The 27,957-nt window shown below is 45.7% G+C and overlaps 1 protein-coding gene across 2 annotated transcripts in view; it reads left to right on the top strand.

Annotated features, from left to right (window-relative positions):
- Window positions 1-27,957, top strand: part of LOC147689684 (mucosal pentraxin-like) — a 145,257-nt gene that overhangs the window by 9,471 nt on the left and 107,829 nt on the right. The window contains exon 1 of one of the 2 annotated variants that reach the window (XM_086937155.1): window positions 26,567-26,610. The exons of the other annotated variant lie outside the window; for it this stretch is intronic. Coding sequence (XP_086793281.1) covers window positions 26,580-26,610 — 31 coding nt within the window. The 5' untranslated portion in view covers window positions 26,567-26,579. Of the gene's footprint in view, window positions 1-26,566; window positions 26,611-27,957 lie in introns of those variants that run through there. 2 annotated transcript variants of the gene reach the window in all.

The following is a 27,957-nucleotide window of genomic DNA, read 5'->3' as shown; positions in this document are numbered from 1 at the left end:
CAGGTGTGATTGCTTTTTCCCCCCATAATCTACAGTGATGATGAACCAGAGGGTGGCATTGATGTACCAGAGGGTGGCATGGGTGAAACAGAGGGTGGCAGGGGTGAAACAGAGGGTGCTGGGAACCTGTGATGATGAACCAGACGTAGAAACAACATAATCGCGACCGTTGCGAGCCAACATGTAAGTTCGCAATTGCGAGCTGGTACAAAACCCTCGCGAACTGGCAAAAATCCTTGCAAACACACAAAAAAAAATATCCGCAAATTCGCGAGAATTCGCAGATTTTGCGGATTGCGAGTTTGCAAATTCGCAAAATTCGCGAACGCCAGATTCGGAAAATTCGCCCATGCTTAGCAGAGGTGGTCATTGGGGGCACTAACAAACATTAATGCACAGGACTCCACCAGTGCTATGGCTGGCCCTGCCCTTCAGGCCAGTCTGCCTCACCCATAGGTACTTCCATTGGCCTTGTTTCAGCAGTAGTAGCTGCAACTCACCAGGGATTGGCAATGCAGGATTTGCACGCACACCAAACTAAGTTCGCAAACTTCACAGTCTCCCTGCTTCATTCACAAGCACTTTTAACATGCGCTGCCTGCTGTGGGGCCACTGGAATTAATTATGCCGCAAAGGTTGATAACATTATGCCTTAGTGTTGACTAAATTATGCATTAAAAAAAGGTTGCAGCGTAATGCAGTATATTTTCAGATATTTTATTATTTTGAGGTGTGTACACAAGCTAACCGTTTCTGGAAAGATTTTGTCTTATTAGTACCAGTGTAACATACAAACGCAGCAGTGAGAAAGGTGACCAGTCAACCTTTACAATAGGCCATCCACTCCACAGCAACACAAGTCACATTTTATATTAACCTTTGATATGTTTGAGCTACAAACAATTTCTTAGTTTAAATGGTCAGATCATGCAGCAGATCCTGCATTATGAGGCAAATATGGCAGAGCCATCATTTTAGAGAAAAAATTTGCAAACTAGGATTTTTTGCCATTCATGTTTGAACTGCTGTTGTGGAAAAAGAGAGTAGTGCTGATGACAGAAACTCCATGGCTCGGAGACAAATGGCTTGTGTTTCCAGATTTTATCGTATTTGGTACATTCTATGATTAGAAGCATATCCCACTTTGTGAATATATTTTAATGTCAATAACTCATTATAACCTTAAATAATCATGTGTATTCATTGGTTGATTAAACTGGGCAGTGAAATACCAAACAAATGCTAAAAAGTGGGATGTCTGCACATTCTGGCCACACCTCTGGCTCCACCCACAGATCCAATCTTTGGGTTATTCCCGCCGTCTGATTCTCCGCCCTCTGATTCTCCGCCCACTGTTCCCCTACTTTTTCCCCCCAACTTTGACCACTGTGTAAGACTCAGCATCCCTGGACCTGTGATGTACCGCTGCTGCGGGCGCCGCATGTGCCACACATTTACGGTGCTGGGTTTCCACATAAGGGAGCTTGCTATTATTGTATCCCTAAACGTGCGCTCATTGTCAGTTTGACATTGACTACACGTAGAGGGACTCTAAGTTTCTTTTAAAAAATATAGCTAACATTTGGAACTATACATTTTATTTTGTATAAATTAATTGAATGTGTGTAAAATTTAGCAATGCCCGGGGAATTCTAGTAAAGGGAGTACCCATTGGCGCATCACTAGCGTGTTTGATTGCTGCATTCTTTATTACAAACTTTGACGTTGTGCTTTAACTTTGGATAAAAGTCATCATGAATTCTAGCACCAAGAAGACAATATTCGTAAATATGTGTGCTATAAATAATCCCTAGCATACACTGTGCATACAGTATTTTTAATCTGTTGCTTTAATCATAGGCTGTTTTAAAGTATTCTGATCGAATCGTGCTGAAGACAGCCTTGGTTGGTGTTGGATCGAGGACCTGGAAGTCTGCACACCTAGCAGACAGAGATAAAGCACCTTGTCAGAAAGTTTAGCGTTTTCCCTACAGGTGGTGTTTTTTGGCCTGTGGCAGGGTCAGTCACATGTCCTGGATTCATGGCATTTAATTGAGTCTATCCCAGTTATGCACCCCAGTGTTTCTTGTGCCCCACCTGGCACACATCATGTCGGAGGATGGTGATGACGTTAACATTTTGCCCCCCCTGGTAAAATGTCTGCGGACGCCCATGTACGTGTCCCAAGATGAGAGGCAGGCCGCCAAACACAGAGTGCACGAAATTTGGAAAAATGCAGAGGACGGCTTCAAATGGTGCTAACAGTCCCGAAAAAGCGTCTTAAATACATGTGCGATGCCACTGGTATCAGACATGTTTAAGATTTAACTTCACCTCATCGCTGCTTGAGAGTTCCCCCTGCTGTGCTGGACAGCAATGAAAACGGGTGTGTCATGACGAGCTCAGCTCGTCATGAGCACAGGAGCACTGTACTGCATGACGAGCTGAGCTCGTCATGAGCATGGAACGGGTTAATATTTCTGCGAAATGTACTGGGCAGTTTGTTGATAATAATGTATGTATCTCTGTGGCTGTCCTTGCAAACTACAGATCATACATTTCTCTAGACGAGGGCAGAGGCACATTTTCCTGTAAAAGAATGACTTTCATTCTGCTTAAAGTATCAACTCTTATAGAAGAGATATTCAGTGAAAGGCATAACGCCGTCTCCCTTTCTGTCTCACTTTTTGGATACAATACTTGCATACAACAAGTGACCCTGGATGGCACACTCACAAGATACGCTTTTCCTGGCAACATGCTACAACAGCTGTGATCATTCAACATAACGTAGCTGCCATTGGATAGCTGCCTGAAAATTGGTTCTATCACTGTGGAGGGTGAACCGTGCAGGTGGCAAGAGAGGTTATTTGCAGAACCGCTGCAGGCTCCGTGTAAATAAATACCTTGGCACAAAGGTGTACCACTTAGTGAGTTCTTACAATTTTTCCCACTAAGGAATACCTCCTTTACCCCATTCCAACATTTGTGTTTGTAGGGCAAATTCCAGGTCGACTTAATGTATTCTTTACCCAACCTTTCATACAGGCCCGCTGGTATATGCTGTAGACAATACTGGAATGGGAAAGTGGTCACTGGTATTGTGATGGTGCCATGTATTATCCATTCAATGACAGGCTTCTCAGAAACTGTCAATGTTAATCTTTCCAGTTTTTCAATGCTCAGCACCGTATAGTCTGCTCCTCTTTGTGTCAAAGAGATTTTTTATCTGTAAGGTTAAATCCAGAAAACAATGGCGTGGTATTGATTAGACGCCATGGCACATAGCCTGAATGGAGATTTTGTAACGTCCAGCCTAGCAGCATGATATAACGTAATTGAGACTGGCCATGTTGTAACATTAGCAGGTCTTGCTCTATTATGTCAATCGCAGATGACACAATGCTGTCCAAAAAATTAATTCTGGAGGACAGAGTCGTTAACCCATTGTCCACTACAGAGAGTCTTTTCTCTAAATTAATACGATCAATTTCTCGTATTCTTTCTGCAGTTTCCATTTGCGTCACTTTCCATGCTTCATTGTAACCAGCTTATATACCGGCGTATATGAAAAGTTTTTTACGTGGTTTACGTGGTTTGCGAGGCCACATTAAGAAATCTCGCAAATCATTGCCTTCTTTAAGTAAAGATAAGTGTTGTTTGATTTCTGGAAGTGTAGCTTTCTGAAGCCACTCGAGGCATAGCTTTCCTACTCTGTAAGTAGTTATTATCCCTGGATGTTGTCTCTGGGAGTATCTTGGATCTGGTCTATTTACTGTGAACCCCTGTGTTTATTCAGGAATCTTTCTTGACAGTTATTAGTGTCTGTGGGCCAGATCAACCATATTTTCCAAACAGGTTTAGTTCTGTTTTGTTTAAAAATATAGGGCACGTCTATCCCCTGTTCTGTAGTGCTATTACTGTCGGATGTGGGCTTAGGTATAGAAGGTTTGTTTAAATCTTTTATCTTAGCCAGGCCAAGACATGATGTTTGCTGAACAGTATTATTTAAAAACATTATGTGTTCTGGGAGGATACAGGCTCTGAATAAGGCTTCTATACCTTGCACCTGCCAATCTTTTGTGCCCCAGACCGTTTTTGTCTCTATGTTGTCTCTCCAAAAATCAAACCCTAATGTAGACAACTGAGCATAAAAGTTTGCAGAGTAAATTTGTTTCGTATTGGTCAACATTGTTTTCATTCCTGTCTTATTTATATTTTTTTAAATAAAACGTTGCTGGATTTATAAAGTTAAACTCTGAGAAGTACGGAAATTTTTCATACGTTTTTGAGCTGCCTTTTGGCGGCGTTGGACAATGTTCCCATTGATTGTAATTAAACACATTTCTAGGGCTAGCAGATTTATGCAAATAATGGTGACCATAATGATTAAAACAATACATTTTTTCATAATCTGATGAACCTTCTAGGTAGTCATGCTCTGTAAATTTTGCTGACATTTCTAAATCTATCATCATATTGTTAACAGTCTCAAAGTCCCAATCATCAGAAAACGTGCTGGGTGCAAAAAAGTCACTCAAAGAAACCTTAAACTGGTGTGGAATCCTCAGCAGTTCCGCCGGGCCATAGATGTCATATTCCGTTCTGTCCCATGCTATACCACCAGGTATAGGAATGTCTGTGATGTTTACTGACGACAGGTCTCTCTTTTCATGATGAGATGATTTGTGGGGTTTCAGGACCAAGTTGATTTTCTTACTTGCTGTGTCCATTGTACTATATTTTCCATCTATCATCCTTCCCAAACTTAATACCAGTGTGAGCCAGAGCAGGAGGAAAGGTACACCTAACACAATCCAAAATTCAACCCATGGTGAAACTAGATATGTTTTTTCAAGCTGATGAAAGAGTTCTGTTATCTTTTCTTTGAAAGTTTTATTTGCTGGCATATTTTCAGGTTCACTGGGATCCTCAGAAAATGTATCAAAGTTGATAAAATAGCCAGAGGCAGTCTGTCAATTGTTGGAATTGCATCAGGATTACTTGAAATCGCTAGAGCTTGTTCTACTTTTGCCATGTTGGTATAGTCCGATGCTACATCACTATAGATAGGTGTTTCTTGACGAACTGTTATTTGGGTATCCAGAGGCACAAGTTCCATTGCTTTGTTGCATAGTCCTTCTTTTCTTACTGTAGGTTTATCAAAGGTGATAAGTCTTTCAGTTTGAGCCTCTTGGATTGTAGCCAGATTTGGTTCTCTGCTACTTCTTGGGAGTCCACTGGGCCTACTACTTATTATTGGCCACATGATGTGGTTTGACTAGGTCGATGGACACAACTTTGTTCTCCCTTTTACTAGCAAGAGGCGGTAGTACTACTGATCTTGTTCCGTGGATAGCTAAGACAGGTACTGCTTTTCTGTAAGAAGGCCCAAATTCCATCTTTACCGCGATCTTCTCCGTGACTTAATCCACAATCTTTGGAATCCAGACAGGCCTTGCTGGGACAGGTGGTTTTTCTTCAGTGGTCGTTTGCTTCTGTATTGTGTTACTGAGACTTCATCTTGTTTTATTTAAGTCCTGTAAAACAGCCAAACGATCTTTGACATCAAAGTGTTTTTGTTCCACCACTGAAGTTTGACGATCGAGGTCTTCGATTATCATTCTAGTACCAAACAGAAGTTCATATGGAGTGATTCCACCAAGAGAATTTCTTGGCAGATTATTAAGACTATGTTGGACACTTATTAGATGTTTGACCCACCCATCACCCGAACCTAATACCTTAGCTGTTATGGATTGCTTTATGTCACGTTTTTTTCTTTCCACTACCGCATTACCCTCAGGATGGAAGGGACTAGAATACCGCAATGCAACGCCCAAGCTAGCCATGGCCTTTTTGTATGCCCGAGAGCTAAACGCAGGACCCTGGCCAGAGTGTAGCGTGCCGATTGTGTATGTGCCGATAAAGACTCGCAAATCCTTTATAACAGTTCTGGCATCAGCCGAGCGCTGGGGCACATCCAAATGAATCTTGTGCAGGAATCCACTGCGACCATGATATATTTGAGGAGTGGAGGCAAGATGGCGCCTGCACGTCAGGCGTGTTTGTGAGAGCTCCGTTTGGGCGTTCTGACAAGTCGTAACTGAGCTTCAACTGTGGCATTCTGGTGGTTGCCGAGGGAGTTGGGATGCATCTCTGATTGTCGACCGCTGGTGTCTCGCTGCTTTTCCTCGTTCTAGTTTGCAGCCGTGCGGAGGTGCCCTTTGAGCCCCGCAGCTGTAGCATTCCCGGAGTACGCTTGGAGTACGCTTGCCGCAACCCTCCGCTCGGCTGGGCAGTTCCTGTTGTGCTGGGACAGGCGGGGAAGCCGCAGCGGCATTTGGGGAAAGCCTCGAAAACCACATGCTGATTTTTGGGGCAGCGGAGAGCTGCTCGGCTGCCCGGCTGCTCGGCTGCTCGGCTGATCAGCTGGGAGGCTCCTGTCACGCCGGGTCGGGCGTGGATGCAGCGGCACCTGGGGAAAATCACAAGCTCTTTTTTGGTGCAGCAGAGGGCAGAAGGCTAAGCAAAACCACGGAACACCACGAAACAGAGACTTTCCAGAGGAAAACGCTGAATACTGCCAAGTAAGATTTATCAATAACCTCTGTAACCTCTGAGGCTGTAACAAAAGGCTGTAACTAAAGCAGACTTTATTTAGTGGAGACAAAACGCTATACTGACTGTGAAGGGGCTAAAGTGATTTAAGGAGGTCTCAGAGGATCTCAGGCTCAGAGAGACTTGACGAGTGGCAGATAAACGGCTGAAGTTGTGGTGAAGTGGCTTTTTTGGAATTTCCGATACAAACAGCGTAACAGTATAACATTAGGATATTTCAATATGCCCCCAAAAGCTGCACGTGGTGGGAAAACTAGACCCAGTGGAGACAATCCGATTGGGACTCGGGCTGCACTTGCGGCAAAGTCAAGGCAAGATAATAGTAATAACGACCCGGATAACACTCAACTGAGCACCCCAAAAATTCCACAAATGTTCTCCAAGGGAAAAGCAACAACATTAATTAATACTGATCCTCAGAATGATGGAGGGAGTCAGGGAAAGGGCGTTGTATCATCGATTAATGACCAAGATGAGACACTAGTAGCTGCACTCGAACAGTTGATTGTTTCTCCAACAACCCCTTTTGCTATTCCACCTACATGTGCCTCATCTGCTGACTCCCACGTACTATCAGAAATACAAAAGGATGCCGTTCTCAATGGTAATGATGAAGGGGCCACGGAATTGGATCCACCCCGATTTGAAGGGGTAGAAGGGGAAGGCGATGCTGATCCCACTGGAAGTAAAGATAGCGAATTGTATTCTTTATCAGAACATTCTGAGGGGTCCGACCTGGAAGAGGATCTGGATGAGGAGATTGAAAATGCGAGCAAGGAGAACACAAGCAATGAAGCACATGCTAGTGCTACAGAGGAAATGCGTACAACTAGATCTTGGAGCGAGGAAACCTCAGAAGGAGATCCAACCATCATAGACCAAGAAATAGAGCTGGATTTAGCAGACTCTATTCAACAAACCAGCTCTAGCCCGGGACCGCCTAATCAAATGCCCATTGATATTATACTGAAAGCTATATCGGAGCAACGACTAGAGGCAAAAGTCGAGCACTTGACAACGCACAATGCATGCAAAAAACTGCAGAACAGGGTACGACGCTTAGTCAAATCATGTAATGATTTCACAGATAGGATGGCAGAAGCGGAGGGACGTATATCCTCATTAGAGGATCAAGTAACACACATTAAAACCAGCCTTGACGACTCAAAAGGGCTGAAAGAAGACGCGACCATGATATATTTATAGTTACCGTCCCTTTGTAAGGGACCACAGTGGTCCAGGTAAACACACGCTAGTGGTTTATCTAAAATTAGGAGTGGCGTCTGTGCAGGTCGTTTTACTGTTGAAACTTTACTTTCTGGCAGATTTCCCATTCTAGAACATAGTTTCTAGTTAGTTTCCTCATGTGCGGCCACCAATATCTTTGTTTTAATAGTGATACTGCGGAGGAAATTCCTGCGTTAGCAGATGCTAGTCCTTCGTGTGCTGCTAAGATCAGTCCTAACCTATATTCCATGTTTGGAATTGCCCTATCCCCCACTCCAGGGATTCGAGCAAAAGGAACATTATTTGCATCAGTTCTATAAGAGTACTTTACAGGAAAGCCTTTAGGGAGTGCTTTACCACTGTTATTTATTGAAGCAGTGACAGCTTGCATTATTTCCCTGTCTATTTTTGTTTTTGAACGAGTGATTGCAGCTACGGAAGCCGTTTACACAGCTGCCTTCACGGCCTCATCAGCCAATGAATTCCCTGCAACGTGAAAGCCATCACGCTGATGACTCCGTGTATGAATCACGTGAGACTTTTGCAGTTCTTTTTGTAAAATAACTACTTGTTCCCAAAGCATTTTATGCTTAATTGTGCCACCTTTTGCGTCTTTGAAACTGTTTTGAACCCAGTTCTGCAGATATTCATTGTAAGACTGGATACAGTCATACGAATCGCACACTATTAGTGTGGGGAATTCGCGATCAGTATTTTCCAGCGCCATCTTGAAAGCCTGTAGTTCTGCTCACTGAGCTGTACAGTCTCCTAGTGATTGAGTTTTAGTGACCATAGGTCTAAATTTACCTTCGCGCCAGCGACCTTTAACGATCGCGCACGCAGCCCTGTAAGCTTGTTTACCCCCAATTGCGGGTTGTGCTGATCCGTCTGTATAGATTATACATCGGTAATGTTCTAGAGGCAGAATTTCTGTCGGCAGAGGACATTCATGTTCATATTGTAGGAATTCTTGTGTTTTTAAGTACGGATCAAAAACGTATTCAACGTCTGTTGCAGCAAGAGAATTAACCTATTGTATCCATCTCGGATGTAAAGCCTTAGCATTGTGAATGCTTGCTTTCATCACTGCCTCTAGGGCAGGTACAGGTGCAACGATCATAATGCGTTTACCCTGTGCCAGAGCTCTCTCATGCTACTGCAGTTTGAACCGCTGTCAGAATTTTTTCTGTAGAAGTGAATTTTATTTCTGCTTGTGTGTACAAGTGTGATTTGTATGCTATTGGTATTTTTTCACCTTCATTAAATGTTAGGTATGTGAATCCGCATCTCCCTGGGATGATTCGGATCACAAGATTGTGTACATTGTCTCGTGTTTCTAACTGTGTTTTTGTTAACATGTCTGTTTGCACTGAACGCAAAATTTCTTTGTTTTTGAGTTCAACTTGTTGGTTTGAAATCAGGTTTGATTAGTTTGTTTAGAGGTTTAACCCTTTCTGCGTAATTTAGAACGTAAGTTCTTCCGAAATTCAGGAAACCCAGAATTGCCTAAATTATTCAGCGTCTTTAGAGGTTGGAGCAGGGCACATTTCTCTAGAAAGTTTGCTGCCAGGCTTTTGCCTTCACTTGATAACTCATATCCTAAAAACAGGACATTGAGGTGGGCAATTCTTGATTTCTTAAAATTGAATAGGAGTAGCCTAAGTTCAGTATTTTCTGCCAAGAGTCTATTCCAAGAATTCTCTATGGGTCTAATCAGCTCCGTACCTTGGTGTTAGAATGACAGACGTCTTGTATCTCTCTCTCAAGACTCGATCTCCCAGCAACCCGCAAGGGTAGCCTGGAAACACCAGAGCTGGATTTCTCGGCAGGAGAAAAGACAGCGTCTCTCAGTGCATCAGCTGGTGGGTCAGCTTCCTTCGGCACTTGCAGCAGCAAGGCATCGGGCAAGTAGACAGTCGATCTGCTCCAAACCCCCGTGTGTTTGTCTGGGCAAATGTAGGCATATTTATACCTTGAAGATTCAGAGTTTTGACGTATGATTGGACATAATAACATCATCAAAGGCTCAGTTCTTTGAAAACTGCTTCTGAAGAACATGGGGTTTAATGTGGGAATGACCTTTGAACTTCACTTAGCAAACTGTAGCGCACCACTCGTTACTGATTCCTGCGCATTCCTGCGAGAACATGGATTAGTCAGCTGTGTACAGAATATGTTAATTTTGTGCAGTGACATACAATCCCAGAGTCAGCCCAGCCTGTATCGAGGAGGAAACAGGCCCGAGGGCACCAGTGATGGAGGTTTAGCTGCCTCGCACAGGGTAGCCGAACTTCCCCCTGTCTGTGGTTTGATTTGGCAGAGAACAAGTCTCTGCCCATTCCACGAGCAGCAGCGTCTCCTGCAGGCCTGGTTCCAGGAATTTTTATTTGGGTGGGCCAAGGGTGCATTTGGGTGGGCCACTACAGGCTCGATTTGTCGCATATATGTCTGGGCAGGCCTGCTTCAGGGCCCTCCTTTATCTCTTCTTAGTCTTACAAGGCCCAGTAAAACAGTAAAACACACTCTTTTCTAAGTCTCTTTATAAATATTATCACTCTCAAAAAGTGTTTTTTCATGTAAGGTTCCTTTGATGGGAAGAGGCAGTTTCTGAGGTGGGAGTATCAGGCAAGTGGCACTTCTCGGGCTCCCTCTGTGCAAGCCTTCAGGGAGAATCCCTCTTCATTACTACCTCCACCTGACCCCGGACTCTGCAACGCACTCCCTTACAGGCTTGATTATCCACTACTCCTCTCCAGTGCACCTTATCGCACAGCTGACCTTGGGACCTAGCCCGATATCAGACACCATCGGGCTCCACTTTAATTTTTCCTGGTAAAAACATTAGAAAAATCACCTTCAAACTTAAAATATTGAATATAGCAGTACATATAATTAGCACACATTTTTAAAGTATGTTCCACAGTAGCCCTTATGACCCGACTGCTAATTAAATAAACAAAAACAGAAAGGCCATGACAGGGCCAGCTTTAGCGCTGATGCAAAAGTATTTTTTGGCGCCACACCAATAACCTCTTTATCCATAAATATCTCTACTTCCACTCTCCCTAGCTCCCCCCTCCGCCCCATGACCTGTTCCTCGGATTTCCTTACAGCCACCCTCCACCAGTGCCCCTCATCGCTCCATAGCCCCTCCCACTACCTCCTCCTCGGATTCCTTCATTGCCACCCTCCACCAGTGCCCTTCATCCTTACTTAACCCCTCTCATATGTATTTCATTTGTTGTATAGCACTACTAATACCACGCAACACATTATAGAGAGACAATGAATCGTACAAGTATGTAAATCAATCTACAGGGAATGTCACATAAATCAATAAGGATTACAAGGTGTATGAATCACATGTCATCCATACTGGTGGGCAGTATATTTAAAGAGGGTTTGGTCTGTGGAAACACAACCTTAGGATTTAAAGAGTATTTCATGGGGTTCAGCTTTACTGATAAAAATGTATAGCTGCCCCAAAATACTCATTTTAGCAACATTAGAATAATGAAAGACTGAGTGTTAGAGATGGGGTTTCTGGTTGGCTGAGGATTGCGCCAAAGCCAGGCAGAAACCGCCACTCTAGTCAGGGCAAGGAAGTCGCCCGCCAAGATAACCCCTGCTCACCCCGTTGGTAGCTTTGTACGAGCAGTCATGCTTATCCCGGAGGCGATGTGTGAAGCGTTTGCGCGCGCACCCAGCAACAACACCCAAGGTCCACCACAAAAGGAACTCCACACAAGGTTATATATAAAAAGAGCCTTTGTATTATACCAAACACATTAGATAATAAACACACAATTTACACTGTGCCACTGGCACGGGCTGAATTTACAGGGGACTATATACATGGGACAGGGCCACATGTGCCACCGTCAGAATTAGCACTTAATAGAAATAGCACTTTGTAGGAATAGCACTTAGAACATAGAACAATTGAACCAGTGTAGAAGAACCAGTGTAGAACACAACCAGTAACTACTGGTAAAAGGTGGGTACACACTACGCAATTCTAAAACACCTTAGGCATATATCACGCAGGGAACCATGAACTCACTAGTATAACTATACTATGAAAAACAACCTCCTAAGCATAAACACACATTTAGAGGTATAGGCAAAAAGGTAATGCATGTATCACATTAGGCAAGTATCACATTTGCGCCAAAAATCACATAACTGACCCCAGGCCAACTTGGCCTCTCAGGGGCTCACAGGCTCAATGTCCAGAAGGTCTGGGCTGGCTGCGCGAGCAACCAAAGAAGAATGCTCAACAGTTCTCAGGGCCTAAATGTAGCAGCTGCCCACTAAGTGCTGGGCAGCTGTGGAACTGAGCCTGGTACCAGCGTGCCTCCTGCCACTCCTGTGGGGCTCGACGACACAACAGTGCCCCAAAATCACGTGGGAGCCTTGCAGGCTGTAAGAATCAAACAACTGGGCCCCCACGAGCCTTGTGGCTCTAAACAACAATGCCACCGCACTGGGGGAGTGGCCCTCTGCCAACCGGGGCCGCTCTACCCTCTTAAATGCCCCCGGAATCGTTGGAGCCTCGCGGGCTCTGGCCAAAATAATGTGCTCGGGATGTCGGAGCCTCTCGAGCTCGAAATACAAATGCCCCCGCACAATGGAGCTTCTCGGGCTCTAAAACAAATATCATCTTCACCTGGCTCTGTTGCGGGGAGGCTCCGACGTCGCGGCCAGCTTCCCTCTGGGGGCAGCGGTGGTGCGGGGCTCTCTGCTTCTGCCGCTGGTCCCACGGTGCTCTCCCTCACTCACGGGAGCCCCGGGGGGGGGGGGGAGATGCGGACTTCTAGCCAGTGGTGCAGGAGCGCGGGGTAGGCTCCCGTCTGCTTCATGCTGTTTCTCCAGCGCTTCCGGGTCAGGTCCCGCCCCCGTCACGGCGAGGGTTGCCTGACTTCTAGGATTTCCCGGATTGCTGCAGCGTTTCTTGTCAATCCCAGGCCGCTGCGGTGATGCGGCCAGATGAGGGGTAGGCTCCCTCTTAAATTGAAGTATAAAGCGGGGTGGGCACCCGCTAACAGGGTAGCAAATCAGCACCAAGTTCCTGGCGGGGTGGGCACCTGTTAGGGGCACAAGACAGCACAAAGGCCGGGGATCCCCAAGCCGGGGACTCCCTCTGCAGGACGGTCGCAGCTTCGTGCTGCAGTTTAAAAGCAGAAGCGCTCCCAGGCGCTAATGGGACAAGTAAAGTGCTCCCAAGCACTGGGGTCCCCAAGGTCCAGGGAAAGTCCAGCCAAAGTCTTGTAGGAGGGGGGGGCAAAGGCTGGGCCCAGGGGCCAGCTCACAGGGCCCTCCAGGCAGAGACCCAGTCCCCAGTGGTGGTCCTCCTGGCGCCCAGGAGCAGCAGCTGGCCTCCCTCAAGTTAGGCTCGGGAAGAACATTTTGCATGGGGTCACAGCTCCTTTTATACACATAAATCCTTTGTCTGAGGCTGCAGGGTTAAAGGAAAACCAGACGCAGCTGGGTTTGGAGCACTCTGTTGTGCTCAGCCCCTCTCTGCATTCCCTGGCCATGCTAGGGACATCAGACGCACCACAGGCGGCGGAACCAGCATTGTGTAGGGAAAGCCCAGCCCTATTCAGGTCCCAGGTGCACCCCTCCCTCACATCAATATGCAGATCTCTCCACTCATCACCGGGGCAGACCCATCCTGACTCATGGTGCCAGGCACATCAGCCAGCTCCAGCCAATCACAAGCCAGACAGGGATTTCACATTTACTACACAGACCGGCCAACTTCTAGAAGTGGCACTTCCACACAAAACACAGTAACGCCGCACACATCATTGCGCAGCATTCAATCTCACGAGACCGCACATACCAAACTTGAGCCTATATGCCCCACACATCAGGAACTACCATGGACACATACTTTCCCCATGCATTCCTACGGGAGGGCAGGCCAATGTCACACACGTACTCAAAGAGCGCACACACTTTACACTGGGACACAGTGGTAAAGTGCGCAGAAGCCAAAAACAACCAACACCAAGTCACATAGAAAAGCAAAAAGTGTAGGGGTGAACCTTCCAAAAGGGCCAAGTAAAACACTGAGGAAGTTCTAACTATATCACAAAATAAAAAAAGTTACGTTCTAACTATACCATTCATGTTTGTATGCAGCTCTTTGGTGACAGTTCATTGGTCACTGTCCTGGTAAGATTGTAACTTCTGAACTGAAAGTAACACAAGGATCTCTGTAACAAAGGCAGTAACCCATTGAGCTTGCACATAAAATACAGTTCATCTGCATATAAAAACTACTAACAGACAAATGATTTCTCTCCAGCAGGATCATTAATCACCAGCGTTATTTGGGCATTTTGTATTGTCTTGTTGTCCTGCATCAGCCATGATAATGATAAAAGCAGTTCAAATGAAGCACACAAGAAAAATGTGTCCTGCTGGGCCTGTGCAGATTTAAACACGCATTTGCAATGCAATAGGTCTCACAGTTAGGAGAGTTTAAGCTATTGGCATTGTAAATAACAATGCCTTTTATTTATGTTTTTTAAAAGAAAACAAAAAAAGGCACTGTTATTTGCAATGTCAATAGCTCAAACTCACGTCAATGCGAGACCTATTGCATTGCAACTGCTTGTTTTTGTTCCGTTGAGAGCTGAAGCTCACTGTGTTATCCTTGTGGCGAGGAAGACTTATGAGGAGGTAATAAGTGTTACACGTGAGTAGAGGTGTTACATGAGTAGTGAGAGGTGAGCAGTGAGAGGCGAGTAGTGATAAGCGTTACACGTGAGTGGTGTTACACATGACCATTGAGGCCCTGAGCGGGTGATCAGTTAATATTCCTAACTCTGCTGTTGCTCGAGGTCGAAGCCTCGTCACACAAGTAGTGTCCAAAACCCTCGTGTGCTGCGGTTTTCATGATTATTACTTTACCACATAAATCGTGCATAATATAAGCTGTGCAGGTTCACGGCTGCCAATCAATGTGAATTCCGGCGTTCGGCTTGATTGTAAAAGTGAAAAAAAAAGAGGTGCACAAGAGGTTTCTTTGCACTAACTTCTCGCTCAGCACTCCTGTCCTCCTCACAGGAAGATTTGTGCCGACCTCGTCCCCCTAGCTCGGGAGGGGTCCTGGATGCAATGGGAGGGGGAGGAGGCAAAGAGGCAGTATTCTCTGGAACAATTTTGTGCAATATTCTACTAACCTGCGCCTCCTCCAGGTGTCGAGCCTCTCAGCGCTATTCAGCTGCCACACAGCACAGCAGGGGCGGGGGGGTGGGTGGGGCTGGGGTTGCGCCAAAGGAACCCAGGGACAAGAGTGCACTCCACCCCCACCACAATACAGTGGCCGGGGGAACAGCAGGGCAGAATGAATGAATGATTCAATGCAGGCACCTCTGTCCACACCTGGACAGTACCTGTGCTGTGGGAGGGAAGTGAACTGCTCCAGAGCCCTGCACTGCAGCACAACCTGTCCAAGCTCTCAGAACCCTTGATGCGTCCTGTCTTAGTATGTCAGCCTTTCTAGGACAGGGCAGTGGGACGCAGCACATGAATGTGTATTCGATCACAGCTACACAGCACACTACCTTTGCACTGTTTACACTTTTTACATTATATATAAATATGTTTTAAAAGTATTTATATTTTGCACGAGAAAGTGGAGTCCGTTGCCGTTTCTGGTTCAACTGTTCCTCGAACCATAAAGGATTTGGTTTTATATAGATCTCTGTCCACAGAATCATAAGCTGTGATATTGCGATATATCCCATAATACCAAATTTTGAACAGAAACTTAAAATTAACTGACTTGGAAACCACGAAATTCTTCTACTGATCAATTCAACAAATGAAAAGGCGAAGCAAAGGTTGGAGTTTACACAGCTCTGAATAAGGCGTATGAACTACTTCTGAGCACTGTCAGATTGAGCAGATACCGGACGTAAATAAACAGGGTCACACGGGTTGGCAGCGGGTTCTGCCAGGCGGTGGGCCCAGTTTCATCACTGAGGACACAACAGTGCAGCAGGAATTAAAAACTGTCTAGCCCTACTTACAAAAGGCACCGGAGTCACCACAAAAAAGACCTGTGCACCCCAAGGTGGGTCGACCACAAACTGATGCTTTAAGTGACATCCACGTCCTGCAGCCACTTGGACCCCATCCCAATTTTCTATTTCTTTTTTTGTTATTTTAAATAAAACATACCGGAACCCTGCTTGGCCATCAATTTGAATATATTTGTGATTATGAAAACAAAATTAAAAATCCTCGTTTATAAGCAGGAACAAATGTGTAGAGCCCCGATCTCCGCAGCGTCCAACAGGCAGAGCCCTGTCCACGCCAAGAGAAAGCTGAAATAAATGCATGTTTTCTAGTATCCGAAGTGCAACGTTTAACATGTGCTGAAACCTTAATGGGTGGCTGAGCGCTGCCTCCCGAGCCACCGACAGGGCAATAGAGGTTCTTAAATAAGTTATCAGCAACCTCTGGAACTTTTACCCCGAAAAAAGCACAAACAATAAAAATGTAAGACTAGAAAAGCGTACTATGAATCTAATCTAACTGGTGCTCACATACAGCTCCAATAACTTCCAGTCGTTTTCGCGCTACATCAACCTGCAAAAAACCGAGGCATACCAGCAGGCACAAATGATTCACGTTATTATTGTAGCGTCAAGAGGGCGGTGAGCCCTATAACAATGTGCAGCCAGTGTTTAAACTCACTTTCATTGTCTACTCGTGTCAATATTAGGATGTGATTTCGGACTACAATTCTTCACCAGGGAGATGGTGCAACAACACTGTAGACCCCTGAAGACTGAGGGAGACTTACTTCAGTGGCGATTTTATTCATGGGCGCGAGCTCCACAGACAATATGCATTTAAATGTACCTGCACGGGGAGGGGCGCAAATTCTGAGCAAGCGGCTGGTGTAAAGAATTACTGAGCACAATGAGGCGTTTGTTTGGCCAGGGGGTAAGATTTATATGTGCAAAGGGTAATTAACAGTTTTGCCAGGGGGGCGGGAGGGCTGGGGTGAAGGCAACATTAACAAGTGGAAAAAAAGTGAAATAGCTGCTGGTGACGAGCAGGAACCCATTTTAAAACTAGAAGGGTGGTCGGTTTGTGCAGACTGACTCACATACATAAACTTGCCGTGGCATAGCCAGGGAGCCATACCCTGATTTGGAAGCACGCGCAGTTTTTGCCTGTGCTTACAGAAATAAACTATATTCGTGATCAGGTTCTCCCAATTGGCAAGAGGATGTGGCCTAACAGCCAGAGCAGCCGACCTTGGAACTGGGGAACCAGCATCCGGCGTCGACTCAGCATCCTGTGTTTGTGAGCGAATCACTTATTTTCCCCGTGCCTACTAAAAAGGAATGTGTCCTTGTGTAGCGTAAATGGTGCTCCTTCATGTAAAGCGCTCCAATACCTTTCGGTCGAGTTCGCGCTATATAAATGTCCACAAAAAAAAAATTCTCCACTGACCTATATTTTTTAGACCAGTGCATATCATTATCCGTGATCTCACCTTGTAAACCCTGCCCTATGCAAAGCCCATTCCCCACCGCCACCCGTGCCGGAAGGCAGTAGGAACCATCGCACCCTACTACCATTGTTTTGCAGTCTCACGGGCAGTGTGCAGCCCGGACGCTGAACAGTGACACCGTGTTAGAGAGGAGAGCAGAACCGAGCATGGCAGCTGCAGGACTGCAGAGGACAGGTGAGGGCGCGAAAGAGAAGGGGGCAGATGAAACCCCCGCAAAGGAGAAGTGATGGAACGGGAAGGAAGTAATTAAAAGACCGGGCTATAAAACGAGGACATGAGAGTCCGGGGGAAGGACTGATGAAAGCCAGTCTGGTTATAGAGGGAAAGTGATCAATTGAAAGCTGTGATTGGCGTTGGGGAACAAGGGGGTGAACCTGTGAGATACCGAGGGATTAGAAGTAGTGTACAGATAAGAGCTAGTTGGAAGGTGGGGGGAATGAGAGGGCCTGCATGATTGACTCGCGGGAGCCAGCGGCTGGCGCCAGGATAATTGATAGCATATGGCAGTGGCCGCTGGCTTCCGCGAGTCAATCGCCTCACGTGCATGCATTCCCATTGAAGACAATGGAACGTGTGCACGTGCTTGGCTGAAAAGCCATGGTGATAGCAAAAGGTCTTTTTGCCTTGCAGCGCATGTGCGCTGCGTAGGCAAGACCTAAAAAGAAAAACAAATAGGAAGACATTCTCTTACCTACTCCATAAAATGAGCTTTGTGTCACAGCCCAATGTGATAAGCCGCTGCAGGGGTCAGGAAAGGTGAATAGGAATAAACAAACTTCTTTTTTCCAGCAATGCATCGAAAAAGAAATAACTACACAGCAAAACAGGAGGCAAAGATAACCGTTGTCGCCTTTCTACAGTGGAGATGAAGGGGTGAAAAAACAAACAAAGCCTCGTTAATATGTAAATGGTCTTTTAAAGACCAGTGAAGTACTCGGGTGCAGCTGTGATAATCTCTAAAACTGTCTGTGTGCGCGCGCGGGAAGCTGTCTCAGGCCAGACACACACACACACACACACACACACACACACACACACACACACCCCTTTCAGCTCAATGCCCTTGCGCTCCTGCCGTCAAGCCCTCACTGCGAGGGCCAAGGCTCCTGTTTGGGTGGGCCAGGCTCATGTTTGGGTGGGCCCGGCCCACCCGCTAGAACCGGGCCTGGCCTCCTGAGAGCCACTTTCACTCTGTCTTTGCTACAGCCAGCAGCACTTTGCATGCTGCGTTGCTCATAACTTTTCTTTAAAAAAACACACACACATTTCTCAGAATTCAATGTTCAATTGGCTAAAAAGTCCAGATTGGACGAAACATGACATGGAGGATGGGCTTGGTAGCCGTGGTACATGTGAAAACTTAGCAGAGAGGCCAAGAATCTGAATGGGAGTAGAGTGGCCAATTCTCTGGCCTGCCCATGAAGGGCGTGTGCGTGCTGGCAGGCTGCAGGGGCTGAGCGTAGTGCTTCTTAGGAGAAAGTCAGTACTCGGGTCTCTCGATCATACTTTTCAGCTGCAAGTATATTGCATAGGACACTGACTACAAGTTACAAATTGTAATTATTTTTCTCTTGCGACAGATTATCATATCTTTAGGATCCGCAGTACCAACTCTAGTACTGCAGATCCAAAAGCAATGACAGGAGAAAATGCTCCTTGATGCTGTCAGATTCCTTTGTTTTTTAAATCCTGGACCCGCAAATCCCATGTGTTAACCCTTTAAATCCTGATTGTCAACTTTTTAAAAAGCTAATGTCTCAAAAACTACTTAACCGATTTACAGCAATCCATTGAAAGCATACTTTTTGATTACATTGCTACTTTCAAGGACAGGTTTAGTGTAAATACATTCAGTAGTTCAGGCTGTAGGCACAAATCTGAGCAGAATATCCTATGGGAGCTCAAATTGGAAAACACTCCTTTCCCTGCCCCCCACCCCCTCTACATTTTTTTCACTCACCCCTTTGCTTTTTCCTCTGCCCACCACATTCTTAGCTTTTTTGCCCCACCCCCTTCGACTTTCCTCCCTCAACCCCACCCCCTCTACTTCCCCCCCACCTCCTCTACTCTTTCATCTCTATTTTTTTCCCCACCCACTCTGCTTTTTTTGCACCAGCCCCTCTACTTCCCCCCCACCCCCCACTCTACCTGTTTCCAACCTCTACCTTTTTCCCCTGATCCCCCACATAGGCCTCGTCCACTTTTTTGCACCACACCTCCACGTGTTTTCTCCAAAGATGGATCCTGACAAAACTTGGCATGTCAAAGCTTAGTTTATGAAGCCAGTAAATTTCAACGTTTTTTTCAAATTCTGTGCGGGGTATTTCGCTTTTCTAAACAAATAAAGTTTAAAATAAAACCGCATTTCCTTTTTCTTTCAATGCTAGTAAAACGAGGTTTGGCATAGCCAATAGGTCTTGCCTTTGGGACCTTATAAGTGTTTGGTTATCCAGCATGATATCCGTGGTGCAACAACATCAAGTGTTGCATGGCTAAACACTGATAAGGTCCCAAAGGCGAGACCTATTGGCTATGCCAATGCTTGTTCAATTGGTTTGGGATTTTTCTTGTCTTGTTTTTTACTTTATTACTGTTTAACTGCTGCATAAGTTAGGCCTGACTGCTTTGTGCCAAGCTACTAGAGGATTAAGCACACGTTTATTTAGTAACTTTTGTGGTTCTCCCTGACAAGGATTGTGTTTATTATTAGAATGCTGCTTCCACCACCAATTTCTTACAGAAAGCATCAGCCGGTGCACCCTAGATGTTACAGTCACTCTTGTTGGGTTTTCAAAGTCTGGCTGAATAGATTCAAGATGGGTCAGACTGTACTGAAAGTCTTTCAGCAATGGAACAAGTCAGATTCTTGGCTTATTTATGTTTCGACATTCTTTGTACTTCAGCTTCCACTTAAGGTTCATACATATCTGCTAGGAGGCACATATTACTGATAAATGGGGGTGGGGTAACCTCCCTTTCCATAACTCAATAATAATATATTTGCCTAACATACCTTATAATGTCTGCTAAAGTCTTGCATGATAAAATCCAATGTGTTTTGCAGGGTAAAGTACCATGCATTGTAATTACTGTGTGGTAAATGTGCCAAGTAGTAGTTACTACATAGTAAAGGTAACATACTCGTAGAAAAAACCAATAACTAACTCTTAACCTTGGTCTACAATGCCAGCACATCTGAGTTAGAAGCCCATTTCCATAACCAAAACTTTAGACTGTAATACACTACCACATTGCTACAGGACAGTATTGTGATCGAACGTATGCAGGAACGTAAGCATTGTTGAGACAGGAATGGCCTCTGCATGGTACAAGGGTGAGCTTTCCTTGCCTGAGTGTCCGCCGGCATGTGAAACTAGTTTCATGATTTTTATTGTGACAACTGGAGTATGCTAATCTAGCATGTACAAGAAGGCCTATACCTGTCCCTGGTAATGCAAGGTCCAGGAGGAAGTGCCCTGTGAACTTGAGGGGTGCACCAAGTATGCCCTCATACTACTGAACTACTGTCCATACATTAGGTTTATAACAAAAAACATAGTGGTTTGTACTGTGTTTGTTGAATTTATAATATGGACCTTCCTTTTTCCCTTTGTCAGTGAGAATGTGGTCTATTGGCCCCTCTCATGAAAGGTTCCACTGTGTATACCCAGCACCTTGCACTAATATTCCGTGTGCATGTCTAGTATTTTTGCATGCAGTTTGTGTAAAGCGCACATGGGATACTGTGACTCTGTGTATTGTGTGAGTTTGAGTAATGGATGGCCCTGGGTTAGCACAGTACACAATGGAGAATGAGGATACCATCCACACAATAGAAGTGTCTTCCCTGTATTTCTATGGATGGAGGTGAATGATCATGCACTGAAGTGAGGAGGATGGAGACACGGCTACTGTTAGAAATTCCATGAAGTAATTGTTAGCAAAAAACTTATGATTAGTTCTTCTTGAGCACTGCCTTTTGTTAGAGGCTTTGGCTGAAGAGTGGGCCTTCTGTTGTGCATGTTAAGAAGATTTTGTTGCCAGGGTCTGCATCTTTTTCTGCCTCTGAGTACTGCTTCAGAAAGTATGTTAACAGCCAGGTGAAGAGACACTTTAATGTGCCACTGTTTTACACAATTGCACAGTTTATCTTCATTGCTGCCTCATATGAGAATCATCACTTTGTGCAAAGGTTGTGTCTTAAGAGAATCCTAAAAAGGACATTTCAATGAGAAGGTGTTTAGACAGAATATCGGAAACAAAAATATTGTGGTACAAAATATCTTGTCAAGAATATTGAGGACAAAAATATTGTGAAGGTAAGTAACCCTGGATCTCCAACCGTCCATCGCAACAACACGACCACCCTACTCGCACTCAATCCTGGAAGTCGTAGAGACTGCCAACAGGCCTCGCCAAACACCACCCATGGCCAGTTCTCCTGCCTCCACTGCCGCCAGACATTCAGCACCACCCCGGCCTCCAATACCCCCAATGCCAGCACCAGCAACACCCTAAGACGCATCCTCCTCAACTTGCGCTCCATGCACAAACATGCGGTAGAGATCTGGAACCTACTCGAATCTCTCTCGCCTGACATCACCTTCCTCACGGAGACCTGGGCCAATGCTGCCTCCACCCCCGACATCAACACCGCCACCCCTGAGGGATACAAGATCCAGAGGAAGGACCGCCCCAACCACCCGGGAGGGGGCCTTGCCATCGCCCACAAGAGCACCCTCTGCCTCACAACCTCCAGCGAAACCTTCCCCTCCGCCGAACACCTGCAATTCCAGATCCAGACCAGCCCTAACACCACACTCTGAGGAACCCTCATCTACAGACCCCCCGACCTCAGACACCCCTTCGCCACCAACCTCATCTCACCCCACGCCATCACATCAATGAACTGCATCCTCGTTGGAAACCTGAACTTCCACCTTGGCAACCCCAGTGACCAAAACTCCACCATCCTTCGCAACAACCTCACCAACATCGAGCTTAACCAACTCATAACCACACCGACACAGAGAGCAGGACATACCCTTGAAACCATCTTCGCTGCAGGTAACCGCGTGCAGTTCAGCCACACAACGCAATTACCATGGACCGACCAGCACTGCATTCACTTCACCGTCGACAAACCCAAGGCACCAAAACCAGCCCCCCGCCCACCATGAAGGGACTGGAGCAAGGTTAACGACTAGCAACTGAACTCCACCCTCACCCAAGACAACCATAACACGGGCATCCAAAACAAATATCTTAGCCAGAGGACTCCACACCTGGATCTCCAACTGCGCAGACAAGCTTGCCCTGCTATGCAACCCTGGCAAACAACGCCCCAGGAAAGATGCCTGGTTCACCACTGATCTCCAAGTAGCCAAGCGCACCTGCAGACACCTGGAGAGAAACACCAAGACAACCGATAACTACTCCACCTGCAAGGATGCCATGATGGACTACCACAGCCAAGTCAGAACCAACAAAAGGAACTTCATTCACAACAAAATCCTTGCCAACTCCACCAACCCCAATGCACTCTTTAGTGTCATTCAGGAATTCACCAACCCACGCAGCAAAGCCACAGACATCACCCCGTCCCAAGCCTCTGCAACAAGCTTGGAACCTACTTCCACCTCAAGATCTAGACACTCTATGACAACTTTGTCGACCACTCACAATACGCCACAGCCGGTCCCCCCGAGACACCAGCCAGCCCACCATCTCCAACTGGACACCGATCACGACCGAGGACACTGCCACAACTGTGAAAGTCATCCATTTGTGGGCCCCCCACCAACCCCGGTCCCCTGCACATCTACCACGGAGCCGCGGACACTATCGCACCTGAACTGCAACACGCCATCAACCCCACCTTCAGAACAGGCACCTCCCCAGATGACTGGAAGCACGCAGAAGTCAGGCCCTTGCTCAAGAACCCCACAGCTGAACCTACTGACCTCAAGAGCTACTGGCCCATCTCGCTCCTCCCCTTCACAGCCAAAGTAGCAGAGAAAACAGTCAACAGGAAACTGACACACTTCATCAAAGCGAGCGCTGTCCTCGACCCGTCCCAATCCGGATTCTGAAGCAACCACAGCACTGAGCTCACCCTACACGCCCCCAAAGATGACGTCCGCACCCTCCTGAACCAAGGCCACTCCGCAGTCCTCATCCTCCTTGACCTATCTGCAGCCTTCAACACCGTCTCTCACTGCACACTAGTCGCCAGACTACGCGACGCCGGAATATAAGGAACTGCCCTGGACTGGATCTGATCATTCCTCACCGGAAGAAGCCAACGGATCAGACTACTGCCCTTCCTCTCCGCCCCCAAGGAAAATACCTGCGGAGTCCCACGGGGATCATCACTGAGCCCAACCCTCTTCAACATCTACATGGCCCCTCTCGTAGCCATCGTCCGACAACCAGGCCTCAGCATCGTATCCTACGCCGAAGACACCCAGCTCATTCTCTCTCTCACCAGAGACCCCACCACCACAAACCTCAACTTCCAGAGAGGAATGCACGATGTCGCAGTCTGGATGACCAACAGCTGCCTAAAACTGAACGCCGAGAAGACCAGAAGTCATCGTCCTTGGAACAACCCCTTCAGCATGGGACAACACCTGGTGGCCCACCGCCCTCGGAAGCCCACCTACCCCCTCAGACCACGCCAAAAACCTCTGCATCATACTCGACTCATCACTCACCATGAACCAACAGGTCAACGCCTTCACCTCCAGCTGCTTCAACAACCTCTGCATCCTGTGCAGGACCTTCAAATGGATCCCCCCACCCCGCGAGTCAAGGAAGTCACCCACGCACTCATCACCAGCAGACTGAATTATGGAAACACACTCTACGCCGGCATCAACAAGCCCCTACTCCTCAAACAATACAGAACACCACACCAAACTCATCCTTGGCATCCCCCGGCACGAACGCATCAGCCAACACCTGAGGAGACTCCACTGGTTCCCCACGGAGAATAGAGTCTCCTTCAAAATCTTCAAATCCTCACTCACGCCTACAAATGCCTGCACAACAACGGACCCAAATGCCTCAATGACAGAATAAACTTCCACGTACTCAAAAAAACCTTCGATCTTCCAACCTCACACTGGCTGTACCGCCATGCATCCACAGAGGCAGAGCAGGCGGAAGATCGTTCTCTCACATTGCAGCCAAGACCTGGAACGAGCTATCGGCAGACATCAGACGTGTCCCCTCCCTGAACACCTTCAGGAAGACCCTCAAGACCTGGCTCTTCAGCTGAATGGATCGGCGTGCCCCCACCCCCTCTCAGCACCTTGAGACCCTCACGGGTGAGTAGCGCGCTTACAATTCCCTGATTGATTGTTGGATTGATTATAGGTAAGCAGAGTTTTACTACACATAAATGCACCTTGATATGTGCATCTTTAAGGTACGTAGATCTGGAGCAAAGAATAGTAAATCTATACGTACCTTTTTGCACTTAGCTTCTCGATATTTTAGTCCTTGTTCCAATATTCTGTCAGTGATCCAAAGTGTACCAACCAAACTGGTTCTAAAGCCTTCGAGAGTGAATTCTCATTCCATCTGGAAATTGTGTATAAAATTGGCATCTAAACCACTCTACTTTGTTGCAGTCCAAGTTCTTCTTGACCAAGGAAGGGAGTGCTCCACAGAATAGTTGAAGATTTCTGTGTAATGAGGGCTGGCGTCTGCCTGACAGTCAGTCTTCCAGTAGTGAAAGGACATAACCTGTCTTGCTTTCTACTGGAGGAGCTGAAGACTTGCCTAAAGTACCTAGAAGCCTACCTGCCTGCCGAAACAAGAAAGGTGTGTGCTTGGTACTGAGGGAGGATATACTGTCCAGGAGGACGGGATAGAGGCCCAGCATGATCCTGGTGTGAGGAGAACCTTGAGAAATCCAATGAACCCAGCAATATCCTAGAGTGATCTCTGCTGTAAAGGACTGTACAACTGCTAGTATTCCTTTGTTGCATGTCAGACTGTTGAAGACCAGAGAGGCTGTTGCTGCTGCTGCCAACAAGCAGAGTAGAAGCCATGTCTCTGCCAAAGTGGGAATCCCTCATTGGACCAGTGACCACAAGTGCCCAAGAAATACCACCACGAAGGATGTGGCCCAAAGGGCACAATGACCACTTGGTCTGCTGTCGGCTAGAAGGGCTGGTGCTGCTGAAGACAATTGATACCACACAGACCTGCCTCATCGAGTGCACCCTGTTAAAATTGCCCTGAGCAAGGCTGCTGTTGAAGCCCCCGTAAGAGAAGTATCGGCGCCATAAGGGAAGGAGCGAGACCCACATTTCCAAAATAGCCCAAATTGTGACCAAGAATCCAGCAGAAAAAGTGGAATGCTTTGCCTACAAAAAATAGGGAAATGCCTACATGTAAGTCTGCTATGCCCACTTCAGGCTTTTTACTAAAATGATGAAAAAGGCATTGAACTGAGCTGTGTCTTTAACTGGTGACAACATTGGAGCCATTAGTTCATGGTATTTCATTAGACAAATACCATGAGTTGCATTGTATTTAGAAATGATTTTTGGGAATTTTCGATTTAATTTTTGTACTTGAAGGTGTCTGTGCCTTAATGTCACCTTTCATGTAATTTCTTTTACACTGCTATTGTTACCTGTCGGTTTTATGTACTGAAGAGTTATCAATTATTCTTTAATGCTCCTACCCATTAGATATGCATATAACAGTTCATTTTTAAAGACCTTTCAAAATCTGAATCTATTTTAATCAACTTCCTGTTGCACAAACTTATCTGCTAGTGTTTAGGTTTCACCTGCACAGTGCTTGCGCTGTGCTTGTGAAATCTATTGTTTTTAATATAAATCTTAAAAGAGGCTTACATCCCATCCCCTTGCTTTCCTAGCTTTGAATGTGTTTCTATGCTTGTCACTTACTTGTTTTTCATTTCTATTGGCGGTAGCATATTTTTCTGCATTTACTAATGGTTGTTCGTGCTTTATGTTGGCAATTTAGTCACAAAACAGGTGTACAAATGTTTAGCTTATATGTAATTGTCACAAATTAATTTCTTCATTGGTTTTCCATTTTAAATATTGCTTTGGTAATTGTTGAGCTAACTTACCCGCATGCTTGAAGTTATTCACAAATTATTTCATGTTCTTTTTGATAAGTTTCAGAATCTGACAAAATGCACTCCAGAGAAGTTAATTGTGAATATGGTAAGTGTTTTTTTTTTTAAAAACAATCCTTGTCAAAATTGCTGTGCAGTAAGGTGCTTCTGTTGGTATGTTTAGTGTTTAAGGTGGTAACCCATTCAACATTTCTGTATTGTACCCATACATCTAAGAATACAATCATCTATTCACTAATTTTATATTTGAATGTGATGCATCTGAAGGTAGGGGCAGATTTACAAGCCCCTTTCACTACTTTTGCGTTATTTTTAACATAGGAAAAATGCTGCAAAAGTGGCGCAAGGGTCTTGTAAATAAGCCCCGTAATATTTACTGTCTCTGTATTCATCCAAAGCAAGTTTTTGAAGCTGCCCTTACCAAAATCACATCCGTGATGCACTGGCAAGGGACTTAGCTCTTTCTGCCAAGATTCAACATCAAATATATTATCTTCCTTAAACTGTACCTCCTCCTAAAGGCCCAGCCAGAACCAGTTTGTGCACATGAGCATCTCTAGGTCCCAGAAGCATCATCTTAGCTGCAGATTCCTCCAACATCTTCAACGTGTACATGGAGCTCAATATTCCAATAACAGCATCACAATTCATCAATTTGGTGACACAGCTCTAATTGAAAGTCTCCTCTGCTCCAGACATCCAATGGCTCCCACAACCAAATCCGGATCTAGATGCCCACTACCCACCGGAAGCTCAATCAGCTCAATCCACCAATACAAGTGCTGCTATTCACAAAGAACAATAAGCAGCAACTGGCTCAACTACATGAACCTGGACGGATTGGAAGCCCAGCTTTCACCCAATGCCAAGTCACTCAATTCATCATGGACTTCTCATGGAATGCTACACCATGAGAACATGAAAGGCTGGTGCCAGCTTGTGCTAATAAATAAAGAGAACGCATGACTCCCATAACCCAACTTCAGAACTTCAATTCAAGCCCTTGTACTCTTTCATTTGGATGGGTGCCATGCCCTGTATCATGGCCTCCCAGATTCCAGACTGCCCCTCCATAAGTACATGAAAAGCTGTGGGAAAACCCACAGTTGGGGAATGCACTGCTGTAGGACAAAGATGTCTCAAGGCAATTTTATCAATGCAATTGTACTAGTAATGAGAAATGCTCAAAGGCAAAAGGTTCATTCAATGTCATCAAATTTAGTAATGTTCCATTACACAAATCAATTTAAGAAAAACAATTAGAGAAAAACAATGTTAACATTCACAAGACATTGGAGTTTAATTTAGACTAGCCATGTCTATTTTCAAAACGGTGCTAAGCAAACACAAAAACATGTTCATCAACATGTGACTCCGATAGAAAATCATTCTCTTTTTTTTTTTCTTTTTTCATAATCAATCTATCGGAGTAACA

The sequence above is a fragment of the Lissotriton vulgaris genome, chromosome 9 (genome assembly GCF_964263255.1).
Source record: "Lissotriton vulgaris chromosome 9, aLisVul1.2, whole genome shotgun sequence".
Classification (NCBI taxonomy): domain Eukaryota; kingdom Metazoa; phylum Chordata; class Amphibia; order Caudata; family Salamandridae; genus Lissotriton; species Lissotriton vulgaris.
The sequence above is the reverse complement of the archived record's forward strand: the minus strand, read 5'-3'. Positions and strand labels throughout refer to the sequence as shown.